This window comes from Oncorhynchus masou, unplaced genomic scaffold (genome assembly GCF_036934945.1).
Source record: "Oncorhynchus masou masou isolate Uvic2021 unplaced genomic scaffold, UVic_Omas_1.1 unplaced_scaffold_560, whole genome shotgun sequence".
Classification (NCBI taxonomy): Eukaryota; Metazoa; Chordata; class Actinopteri; order Salmoniformes; family Salmonidae; genus Oncorhynchus; species Oncorhynchus masou.
In genome coordinates, this window is record NW_027012018.1 from 222,501 (window position 1) to 235,803 (window position 13,303).

Here is a 13,303-nt window from a genome sequence, read left to right on the forward strand (position 1 = left end):
AGGTTAAGACCTCACACCACCACCAGGAAGAGGGAATAAGACCTCACACCACCACCAGGAAGAGGGAATGAGAGGAGGGAGGCTGAGGTTAAGACCTCACACCACCACCAGGAAGAGGGAATGAGAGAGGGAGGGAGGCTGAGGTTAAGACCTCACACCACCACCAGGAAGAGGGAATGAGAGAGGGAGGGAGGCTGAGGTTAAGACCTCACACCACCACCAGGAAGAGGGGAAGAGGGAATGAGAGAGGGGAGGGAGGCTGAGGTTAAGACCTCACACCACCACCAGGAAGAGGGAATGAGAGAGGGAGGAGGGAGGAGGCTGAGGTTAAGACCTCACACCACCACCAGGAAGAGGGAATGAGAGAGGGAGGAGGCTGAGGTTAAGACCTCACACCACCACCAGGAAGAGGGAATGAGAGAGGGAGGGAGGCTGAGGTTAAGACCTCACACCACCACCAGGAAGAGGGAATGAGAGAGGGAGGGAGGCTGAGGTTAAGACCTCACACCACCACCAGGAAGAGGGAATGAGAGAGGGAGGGAGGCTGAGGTTAAGACCTCACACCACCACCAGGAAGAGGGAATGAGAGAGGGAGGAAGGCTGAGGGAGGCTGAGGTTAAGACCTCACACCACCACCAGGAAGAGGGAATGAGAGAGGGAGGGAGGCTGAGGTTAAGACCTCACACCACCACCAGGAAGAGGGAATGAGAGAGGGAGGGAGGCTGAGGTTAAGACCTCACACCACCACCAGGAAGAGGGAATGAGAGAGGGAGGGAGGCTGAGGTTAAGACCTCACACCACCACCAGGAAGAGGGAATGAGAGAGGGAGGGAGGGAGGACCTCACACCACCACCAGGAAGAGGAATTAGGGAGACCTCACACCACCACCAGGAAGAGGGAATGAGAGAGGGAGGGAGGCTGAGGTTAAGACCTCACACCACCACCAGGAAGAGGGAATGAGAGAGGGAATGGAGGAGGCTGAGGTTAAGACCTCACACCACCACCAGGAAGAGGGAATGAGAGAGGGAGGGAGGCTGAGGTTAAGACCTCACACCACCACCAGGAAGAGGGAATGAGAGAGGGAGGGAGGCTGAGGTTAAGACCTCACACCACCACCAGGAAGAGGGAATGAGAGAGGGGGGAGGCTGAGGTTAAGACCTCACACCACCACCAGGAAGAGGGAATGAGAGAGGGGGGAGGCTGAGGTTAAGACCTCACACCACCACCAGGAAGAGGGAATGAGAGAGGGGGAGGCTGAGGTTAAGACCTCACACCACCACCAGGAAGAGGGAATGAGAGAGGGAGGGAGGCTGAGGTTAAGACCTCACACCACCACCAGGAAGAGGGAATGATGAGAGAGGGAGGAGGCTGAGGTTAAGACCTCACACCACCACCAGGAAGAGGGAATGAGAGAGGGAGGGAGGCTGAGGTTAAGACCTCACACCACCACCAGGAAGAGGGAATGAGAGAGGGAGGAGGCTGAGGTTAAGACCTCACACCACCACCAGGAAGAGGGAATGAGAGAGGGAGGGAGGCTGAGGTTAAGACCTCACACCACCACCAGGAAGAGGGAATGAGAGAGGGAGGAGGCTGAGGTTAAGACCTCACACCACCACCAGGAAGAGGGAATGAGAGAGGGAGGGAGGCTGAGGTTAAGACCTCACACCACCACCAGGAAGAGGGAATGAGAGAGGGAGGGAGGCTGAGGTTAAGACCTCACACCACCACCAGGAAGAGGGGAGAGAGGGAGGGAGGCTGAGGTTAAGACCTCACACCACCACCAGGAAGAGGGAATGAGAGAGGGGGAGGCTGAGGTTAAGACCTCACACCACCACCAGGAAGAGGGAATGAGAGAGGGAGGGAGGCTGAGGTTAAGACCTCACACCACCACCAGGAAGAGGGAATGAGAGAGGGAGACTCACACCACCACCAGGAAGAGGAGAGGGGGGAGGCTGAGGTTAAGACCTCACACCACCACCAGGAAGACCTCACACCACCACCAGGAAGAGGGAATGAGAGAGGGAGGGAGGCTGAGGTTAAGACCTCACACCACCACCAGGAAGAGGGAATGAGAGAGGGAGGGAGGCTGAGGTTAAGACCTCACACCACCACCAGGAAGAGGGAATGAGAGAGGGAGGGAGGCTGAGGTTAAGACCTCACACCACCACCAGGAAGAGGGAATGAGAGAGGGAGGAGGCTGAGGTTAAGACCTCACACCACCACCAGGAAGAGGGAATGAGAGAGGGGGAGGGAGGCTGAGGTTAAGACCTCACACCACCACCAGGAAGAGGGAATGAGAGAGGGAGGGAGGCTGAGGTTAAGACCTCACACCACCACCAGGAAGAGGGAATGAGAGAGGGAGGGAGGCTGAGGTTAAGACCTCACACCACCACCAGGAAGAGGGAATGAGAGAGGGAGGGAGGCTGAGGTTAAGACCTCACACCACCACCAGGAAGAGGGAATGAGAGAGGGAGGGAGGCTGAGGTTAAGACCTCACACCACCACCAGGAAGAGGGAATGAGAGAGGGGGAGGGAGTTAAGCAGGAAGAGGGAATGAGAGAGGGAGGAGGCTTAAGACCTCACACCACCACCAGGAAGAGGGAATGAGAGAGGGAGGGAGGCTGAGGTTAAGACCTCACACCACCACCAGGAAGAGGGAATGAGAGAGGGAATGAGGTTAAGACCACACCACCACCAGGAAGAGGGAATGAGAGAGGGAGGGAGGCTGAGGTTAAGACCTCACACCACCACCAGGAAGAGGGAATGAGAGAGGGGGGGAGGCTGAGGTTAAGACCTCACACCACCACCACCAGCAGAACACAGCGCTGTGCCCCAGTCAATTGTCCAACAAGCTTTTCTCTGCCCTTAACCTTGTTCTGAACACCTCCAAATCAAAGGTCATGTGGTTTGGTAAGAAGATGCCCCTCTCCCCACAGGTGTGATTACTACCTCTGAGGGTTTAGAGCTTGAGGTAGTCACCTCATACTAGTACTTGGGAGTATGGCTAGACAGTAAACTGTCCTCTCAGCACATATCAAAGCTGTAGGCTAAAGTTAAATCTAGACTTGGTTTCCTCTATCGTAATCGCTCCTCTTTCACCCCAGCTGCCAAACTAACCCTGATTCAGATGACCATCCTACCCATGCTAGATTACAGAGACATAATTTATAGATCGGCAGGTAAGGGTGCTCTCGAGCGACTAGATGTTCTTTACCATTCTGCCATCAGATTTGCCACCAATGCTCCATATAGGACACATCACTGCACTCTATACTCCTCTGTAAACTGGTCATCTCTGTATACCCGTCGCAAGACCCACTGGTTGATGCTTATTTATAAAACCCTCTTAGGCCTCACTCCCCCCAGTCTGAGATATCTACTGCAGCCCTCATCCTCCACATACAACACCTGTTCTGCCAGTCACATTCTGCTAAAGGTCCCCAAAGCACACACATGCCTGGGTCGCTCGGCTTTTCAGTTCGCTGCAGCTAACGACTGGAACAAGCTGCAACAAACACTCAAACTGGACAGTTTTATCTCCATCTCTTCATTCAAAGACTCAGTCATGGACACTCTTACTGACAGTTGTGGCTTTGTGTGATATATTGTTGTCTCTACCTTCTTGCCCTTTGTGCTGTTGTCTGTGCCCAATAATGTTTGTAACCTGTTGTGTTGCTACCATGTTGTTGTCATGTTGTGTTGCTACCATGCTGCCTTGTGGTGCTGCCTTGTTATGTTGTTGTCTTAGTTCTCTCTTCATGTAGTGTTGTGTTGTCTCTCTTGTCGTGATGTGTGTTTTGTCCTATATTTTTTATTTATTTATATTTTTAAACCCAGGAGGCCTTTTGCCTTTTGGTAGGCCGTCATTGTAAATAAGAATTTGTTCTTAACTGAATTGCCTGGTTAAATAAAGGTTAAATACAATTTAAATAAACATGTCAGGAAGTACACTGACATTCCAGTTGTCTTCAATGCTTCTTAATGAGGTTTACCTTCTGAATTGATTGAAATTGAAATGGAATTGACCACAACCATGTTGTGCCCACTGACCACCAGAGACGCCTGCTAAGGGGAGGGTGAACGGATCACAATAAGGGCTAGAATGAAGTGAATGGAATTGTATGTATGTGTTTGATACCATTCTGTTCATTTTATTCCAGCCATTATTATGAGCCTGTCCTCCATGCCACCAGCCACCACTGCTGACCACAGACCAGAAACCAGACAGTCTAACTGGACACCCACAGATACATTAGTCTGGTCCCAGATCTGTGTGTGCTTTAGAGAACTCTTTTAGATATACATGGCATGACAATGACAGTCAGAGGAGTTGAACAGATCTGTATCAGGACACTAAGAGTTGGTTTGAACAGATCTGAATCAGGACACTAAGAGTTGGTTTGAACAGATCTGAATCAGGACACTAAGAGTTGGTTTGAACAGATCTGAATCAGGAAACTAAGAGTTGGTTTAAACAGATCTGAATCAGGACACTAAGAGTTGGTTTAGACAGATCTGAATCAGGAATTCAGTTCTGAACATTCGAGACGTGTAGTCCACTTGTCATTCCAATCTCCTTTGCATTAGCGTAGCCTCTCCTGTACCCTGTCAACTATGTGTCTATCTATCCCTGTTCTCTCCTCTCTGCACAGACCATACAAACGCTCCACACCGCGTGGCCGCGGCCACCCTAATCTGGTGGTCCCAGCGCGCACGACCCACGTGGAGTTCCTGGTCTCCGGTAGCCTCTGGAACTGCCGATCTGCGGCCAACAAGGCAGAGTTCATCTCAGCCTATGCCTCCCTCCAGTCCCTCGACTTCCTGGCACTGACGGAAACATGGATCACCACAGATAACACTGCTACTCCTACTGCTCTCTCTTCGTCCGCCCACGTGTTCTCGCACACCCCGAGAGCTTCTGGTCAGCGGGGTGGTGGCACCGGGATCCTCATCTCTCCCAAGTGGTCATTCTCTCTCTCTCCCCTTACCCATCTATCTATCGCCTCCTTTGAATTCCATGCTGTCACAGTTACCAGCCCTTTCAAGCTTAACATCCTTATCATTTATCGCCCTCCAGGTTCCCTCGGAGAGTTCATCAATGAGCTTGATGCCTTGATAAGCTCCTTTCCTGAGGACGGCTCACCTCTCACAGTCCTGGGCGACTTTAACCTCCCCACGTCTACCTTTGACTCATTCCTCTCTGCCTCCTTCTTTCCACTCCTCTCCTCTTTTGACCTCACCCTCTCACCTTCCCCCTACTCACAAGGCAGGCAATACGCTCGACCTCATCTTTACTAGATGCTGTTCTTCCACTAACCTCATTGCAACTCCCCTCCAAGTCTCCGACCACTACCTTGTATCCTTTTCCCTCTCGCTCTCATCCAACACTTCCCACACTGCCCCTACTCGGATGGTATCGCGCCGTCCCAACCTTCGCTTTCTCTCCCCGCTACTCTCTCCTCTTCCATCCTATCATCTCTTCCCTCTGCTCATACCTTCTCCAACCTTTCTCCTGAGTCTGCCTCCTCAACCCTCCTCTCTTCCCTTTCTGCATCCTTTGACTCTCTATGTCCCCTATCCTCCAGGCCGGCTCGGTCCTCCCCTCCCGCTCCGTGGCTCGATGACTCATTGCGAGCTCACAGAACAGAGCTCCGGGCAGCCGAGCGGAAATGGAGGAAAACTCGCCTCCCTGCGGACCTGGCATCCTTTCACTCCCTCCTCTCTACATTTTCCTCCTCTGTCTCTGCTGCTAAAGCCACTTTCTACCACTCTAAATTCCAAGCATCTGCCTCTAACCCTAGGAAGCTCTTTGCCACCTTCTCCTCCCTCCTGAATCCTCCTCCCCCTCCCCCCTCCTCCCTCTCTGCAGATGACTTCGTCAACCATTTTGAAAAGAAGGTCGACGACATCCGATCCTCGTTTGCTAAGTCAAACGACACCGCTGGTTCTGCTCACACTGCCCTACCCTGTGCTCTGACCTCTTTCTCCCCTCTCTCTCCAGATGAAATCTCGCTTCTTGTGACGGCCGGCCGCCCAACAACCTGCCCGCTTGACCCTATCCCCTCCTCTCTTCTCCAGACCATTTCCGGGGACCTTCTCCCTTACCTCACCTCGCTCATCAACTCATCCCTGACCGCTGGCTACGTCCCTTCCGTCTTCAAGAGAGCGAGAGTTGCACCCCTTCTGAAAAAACCTACACTCGATCCCTCCGATGTCAACAACTACAGACCAGTATCCCTTCTTTCTTTTCTCTCCAAAACTCTTGAACGTGCCGTCCTTGGCCAGCTCTCCCACTATCTCTCTCAGAATGACCTTCTTGATCCAAATCAGTCAGGTTTCAAGACTAGTCATTCAACTGAGACTGCTCTTCTCTGTATCACGGAGGCACTCCGCACTGCTAAAGCTAACTCTCTCTCCTCTGCTCTCATCCTTCTAGACCTATCGGCTGCCTTCGATACTGTGAACCATCAGATCCTCCTCTCCACCCTCTCCGAGTTGGGCATCTCCGGCGCGGCCCACGCTTGGATTGCGTCCTACCTGACAGGTCGCTCCTACCAGGTGGCGTGGCGAGAATCTGTCTCCTCGCCACGCACTCTCACCACTGGTGTCCCCCAGGGCTCTGTTCTAGGCCCTCTCCTATTCTCGCTATACACCAAGTCACTTGGCTCTGTCATAACCTCACATGGTCTCTCCTATCATTGCTATGCAGACGACACACAATTAATCTTCTCCTTTCCCCCTTCTGATGACCAGGTGGCGAATCGCATCTCTGCATGTCTGGCAGACATATCAGTGTGGATGACGGATCACCACCTCAAGCTGAACCTCGGCAAGACGGAGCTGCTCTTCCTCCCGGGGAAGGACTGCCCGTTCCATGATCTCGCCATCACGGTTGACAACTCCATTGTGTCCTCCTCCCAGAGCGCTAAGAACCTTGGCGTGATCCTGGACAACACCCTGTCGTTCTCAACCAACATCATGGCGGTGGCCCGTTCCTGTAGGTTCATGCTCTACAACATCCGCAGAGTACGACCCTGCCTCACACAGGAAGCGGCGCAGGTCCTAATCCAGGCACTTGTCATCTCCCGTCTGGATTACTGCAACTCGCTGTTGGCTGGGCTCCCTGCCTGTGCCATTAAACCCCTACAACTCATCCAGAACGCCGCAGCCCGTCTGGTGTTCAACCTTCCCAAGTTCTCTCACGTCACCCCGCTCCTCCGCTCTCTCCACTGGCTTCCAGTTGAAGCTCGCATCTGCTACAAGACCATAGTGCTTGCCTACGGAGCTGTGAGGGGAACGGCACCGCAGTACCTCCAGGCTCTGATCAGGCCCTACACCCAAGCAAGGGCACTGCGTTCATCCACCTCTGGCCTGCTCGCCTCCCTACCATTGAGGAAGTACAGTTCCCGCTCAGCCCAGTCAAAACTGTTCGCTGCTCTGGCCCCCAATGGTGGAACAAACTCCCTCACGACGCCAGGACAGCGGAGTCAATCACCACCTTCCGGAGACACCTGAAACCCCACCTCTTCAAGGAATACCTAGGATAAGATAAGTAATCCTTCTCACCACCCCCCCTTAATGATTTAGATGCACTATTGTAAAGTGGCTGTTCCACTGGATGTCAGAAGGTGAATTCACCAATTTGTAAGTCGCTCTGGATAAGAGCGTCTGCTAAATGACTTAAATGTAAATGTAAAATGTAAGGAAACAAAGAGTTGCTTTGAACAGATCTGAATCAGGAATCTAAGAGTTGGTTTGAACAGATCTGAATCAGGACACAAAGAGTTGGTTTAGACAGATCTGAATCAGGACACTAAGAGTTGGTTTAAACAGATCTGAATCAGGACACTAAGAGTTGGTTTAGACAGATCTGAATCAGGACACTAAGAGTTGGTTTGAACAGATCTGAATCAGGACACTAAGAGTTGGTTTAGACAGATCTGAATCAGGAAACAAAGAGTTGCTTTGAACAGATCTGAATCAGGAATCTAAGAGTTGGTTTGAACAGATCTGAATCAGGACACAAAGAGTTGGTTTGAACAGATCTGAATCAGGACACTAAGAGTTGGTTTAAACAGATCTGAATCAGGACACTAAGAGTTGGTTTAGACAGATCTGAATCAGGACACTAAGAGTTGGTTTGAACAGATCTGAATCAGGACACTAAGAGTTGGTTTAGACAGATCTGAATCATGAAACTAAGAGTTGGTTTAGACAGATCTGAATCAGGACACACAGAGTTGGTTTAGACAGATCTGAATCAGGAAGCTCCGTTTGGTTTGAACAGATCTGAATCAGGACACTAAGAGTTGGTTTAAACAGATCTGAATCAGGACACACAGAGTTGGTTTAGACAGATCTGAATCAGGACACTAAGAGTTGGTTTAGACAGATCTGAATCAGGACACACAGAGTTGGTTTAGACAGATCTGAATCAGGACACACAGAGTTGGTTTAGACAGATCTGAATCAGGACACTAAGAGTTGGTTTAGACAGATCTGAATCAGGACACACAGAGTTGGTTTAGACAGATCTGAATCAGGACACTAAGAGTTGGTTTAAACAGATCTGAATCAGGAAACTAAGAGTTGGTTTAAACAGATCTGAATCAGGACACTAAGAGTTGGTTTAAACAGATCTGAATCAGGACACACAGAGTTGGTTTAGACAGATCTGAATCAGGACACTAAGAGTTGGTTTAAACAGATCTGAATCAGGACACTAAGAGTTGGTTTAGACCACATATGTCAGAGTCAAGGCCCGCGGGCCACATCCGGCCCGCGAGAAGGTTTTTTACGGCCCCTGGGATGATCTTGATTTATTATTAGAACCGGCCCGCAGACCGCAGCAAGCCGGCAGCCCGCAGATCTTTTACACGCACCAATACTACATTTCCCACAATGCAACGGTGACGCACCGAGCAGTAGGCTGCTTCATTTCAATATTTATTGGCACAGCAGTCGTCAGCATCACAGTAAAATTAACTTTCAGATACCCATCAAAAATGGCAAAACGGAAGGTGGACACTGAGAACCGGGGTTTCAAACAAGGTGGGAGTCGGAGTATATGTTCACGGAGGTAGCTGGAAAACCTGTGTGTCTTCTGTGTGGAGAAAGTGTGGCGGTACTGAAAGAGTATAATCTGAGACGACATTATGAAACGAAACACGCGGACAAAAACAAGAATATGGACATGGAACAAAGGCTACAAAAGGCAGAGGAATTAAAACGAGGCCTCAAATCTCGACAGGCTCTGTTCAAAAAAGCCAAATCACAAGGCCAGGCTGCTGTCAAGGCCAGTTTTATTTTGGCAGAAGAGATCGCTAAATCAGCCCGGCCATTTACGGAGGGGATTTCATCAAAAACTGCATGATTAAAGTTTGTGACGAAGTTTGCCCAGAAAAAAGGCAACTCTTTTTAAATGTGAGTCTGAGCAGAAACACCATTGCCGAGAGAGTAGACCAGTTGTCCATCAATCTAAAAGAGCAGCTTGTGAAAAAGGGAAAAGATTTCATTGCATATTCCTTGGCTGTGGATGAGAGCACCGACATTTCTGACATTGCCCAGTTGTCAATTTTCATCCGCGGAGTGGACTCCAGCCTAAGCGTGACAGAGGAGTTTTTGGCTTTACGTCCTATGCATGGCACAACTACGGGGCATGATTTGTATGAAGAGGTGTCAAGATGTGTAAATGAGATGGAGCTGCCTTGGGAAAAACTCGTGGGTTTGACAACCGACGGAGCACCTGCGATGTGTGGACACAGGAGCGGACTGGTGGCGAAGATACGGGAAAAGATGCAAGAGGAAAACGCGACAGCTGAGCTGACAGCTTATCATTGTATCATACACCAGGAAGCGTTGTGCGGTAAAGCCTTGAAAATGGAGCATGTAATGAGCATCATCACGCGCACAGTTAACTTTATCAGAGCCAAAGGTTTGAATCACCGCCAGTTCAAGGCATTTCTGACGGAGTTAGAAACGGAGCATGGTGATTTGCCTTATCACACAGAGGTGCGATGGCTAAGCCAGGGAAAGGTGCTTCAAAGATGTTTCGAGCTTCGTGAGGAGATTTGTCTGTTCTTGGACAGCAAAGGGAAAGACACAACACAACTCCGAGACGAAATGTTTCTGTGTGAAATGGCTTTTCTGTGTGACATTACGAGTCATCTGAATGCAATGAACTTGCAGCTGCAGGGTCGGGATCATGTCATCTCTGATATGTACAGTACAGTGAAGGCATTTAAAACCAAACTGACTGAAAGAAAATTTGAGCCACTTTCCCAGCTGCCAGACCATGAAAGAGAAGCTCTCTACCAGTGCGTTCCCGAGCGCACAGTTGGCTGATAAAATAGGTATGCTTGCCGCTGACTTTCGACGCCGATTTGCTGACTTTGAAGCACAAAAAAGCAGGTTGGAACTGCTCGGTAACCCATTTGCTGTTGACGTGGAAAGCTCACCACCAAACCTCCAAATGGAGTTGATTGACCTCCAATGCAATGATGCACTGAGGGCAAAATATGCGGCAGTGGGTGCTGCGGAGTTCGCCCGTTTCCTCCCCGACACAATGCCCCAGCTGCGCATCCAGGCTGCTCAAACGTTGTCTATGTTTGGCAGCACATACCTGTGTGAACAACTTTTTCTTTGATGAACCTGAACAAAACATCACACAGAAGTCGACTTACTGCTGAACACCTCCACTCAATTCTGAGGATTTCCTCAGCTCAGAGCCTTACCCCGAACATTGATGAACTTGTGGAAAAGATGGGACACCACCAAGTATCACCCTCAACCTCAAACAAGTGAACATTACTGTGCAATCACATATTTAGAGTTTTTACTCAGTTCAAGTTTAAAAGTTAAAGTTTAATATTTGTTTTCACTGCATGTTACTTCTCCTTAAACAAAGTGTTGTTTTTGATTAATAGATTTTTGCACTTTATTTTATTGTATTTCAATCCAATTATATTTTAAAAATATTTCAGTTGAGTGGATGATAGAAAATTGCTATTATTGTTTTTTTCTTTGAAGTAAATTTAGCCCACTTTTGCTAAAATAGAAAATATAGGCTACTGATGGTGCCTTGAATACCGGTTTCTTTCATTTAATGTTCATGTTATGGGGATTTTTATATAAAGGAAATTTGTCTTTTGTGTCTGTTGAAAATTAAAGATTACTGACAGAGCCATAAGAAAATATTGCTTTATTTATCTGATCATATTGGAATATATTTGTTAGGTTTTCAGTAGGTTCAATTAGGTTCACTAGACTATATGCGTCATTTAAAAATTTTTCAATGAACATTCGAACAGTCCGGCCCTCGGCTTGTAGCTAAATTTTTTATTTGGCCCTCCGTCCATTTGACTTTGACACCCCTGGTTTAGACAGATCTGAATCAGGAAACTAAGAGTTGGTTTGAACAGATCTGAATCAGGACACTAAGAGTTGGTTTAGACAGATCTGAATCAGGAAACTAAGAGTTGGTTTAAACAGATCTTGAGGGTGTCTTGAGGGTGTCAAGAGTGTCAATAATTTGGGACCCCACTGTATACTTCAAAGTTGGAGATATGGTGAACCTGGATCATCATAATGATTCTACATGTTATAGTATGAACCTGGATCATCATAATGATTCTACATGTTATAATATGCCATGGTGTTTACTGGCCAAAGGTTAAACTACTGTTATGGTTATGATATACTATGGTGTTGTGTCACTAGACTTTGACCAGATATTATTGCATCCAAAGATCAACTGTACATAGAACATAGATACAGAGACACTTGACATCAGGAAGGTGCTCTCTCAGCAGAACAGATAATATCTCAATGACTTGACATGTTCTGGTTGTGAATTCAGGCTACAAGGTAAGACTCTTCCCAGGGATTATTGTAAAATGTGTAGGGACATTAAATGTATGGTGTTATTTTAGTATAGTGAATGACAGTTAAACACTCAGATCTGACAGTCCATTTCAACTGGGACAGCTACGTGACAGTTGAATCATACAAAATGGTGCTAACTGGGCGTAGGCAAATCAAATTTAAAAAACATATTGTTTGTATATCGTATTATAGGATGCGTATATTGTGGTTATTTTACAATTTGTAAAAATGTTAATTATCATAGTTCTAAATCATCTTTCAGAATATCAAAACATTTGTTATTTTTTAAAATTAGAATGAGCTCCTGCTTCTTGTGTAATTTGGTATGAAACCACAAATACTTTTCTTAACATTGCTATTATGAATTAAATTCAATAATATCATAAGAATAGCATAGCTGTTGAACAAAGCAGCACACTAGAATGAGTGAAATTATTAAAAGACAAAGTGAGAATTTATTATTATTATTATTATTATTATTATTATATTGTTATTATCAATAGTTTCTCTACATGGAGAAGAGGTGAAACATATCAGTCACCACTACATGTTCATGTGATGCATTAAATCACCTGACTGTTTGGATGTGTCTGTCAGTAAATGTTTTATTTCTAAGAGATAATGAATAAAAGAGAATAGTTTAACTTCAATAATTATTTGTCACTGTGTTAACCACAACCAACATGTTGGATCTCTGTTTAGGGGTCAGTGCTTTGAAATGAGTCTCTCTGGGAAGAGAGAGGAGGGGGGCCCTGTCTCTAAAATGAGTCTCTATGGGGAGAGAGAGGAGGGGGTACCTGCCTCTAAAATGAGTCTCTCTGGGGAACATGACACCAAAGCCAAGAGGTGAGATGACAGTGTCATTTAAGAACTTTATTTCTAAATCATTAAATCCCCCCCAGAAATGATTTGCTTATAGGTACCTTCATGTGCCAGTAACATTGTTAGCTAAGAATAGAATTTACAGGGAAATAGGAACGGTTGAGAAGTCACAATATTAGTTTCAAATAATTTTTAGAAAGTGCTGGGGGATTTGGAAAGACATAGTCAGTCAATCAACAATAGAATAATAGTCTTATGAAAAATCTGTATCTTTAACTGACAGTCTGTGGATACTATGAGACTAGAAAGGTTCAAATCCATGTAAGACTCACAACACAGTTGAAAAATATATGTCAGGTGGAAATCAAGAGGATGTTTTACAGAGACAGGTGGACTGGGCTGAGAGGAGCAGAGGGCGGGATTAAAATAGCTCATGATGGGTAATAGTCATTACTGTAAACACTATAGATGTCATTACTGTAAACATAATAGATGTCATTACTGTAAACATTATAGATGTCATTACTAAAAACATAATAGATGTCATTACTACTGTAAACATTATTTATGTCATTACTGTAAACACTATAGATGTCAT

General features: G+C 47.2%; 1 protein-coding gene across 1 annotated transcript in view; it reads left to right on the forward strand.

Annotated features, from left to right (window-relative positions):
* The first annotated feature begins 11,764 nt into the window (after window positions 1-11,764).
* LOC135536126 (NLR family CARD domain-containing protein 3-like) overlaps window positions 11,765-13,303 on the forward strand; it is a 28,076-nt gene continuing 26,537 nt past the window's right edge. The window contains 2 exon segments of the mRNA XM_064962521.1: window positions 11,765-11,865; window positions 12,586-12,729. Coding sequence (XP_064818593.1) covers window positions 12,602-12,729 — 128 coding nt within the window. The 5' untranslated portion in view covers window positions 11,765-11,865; window positions 12,586-12,601.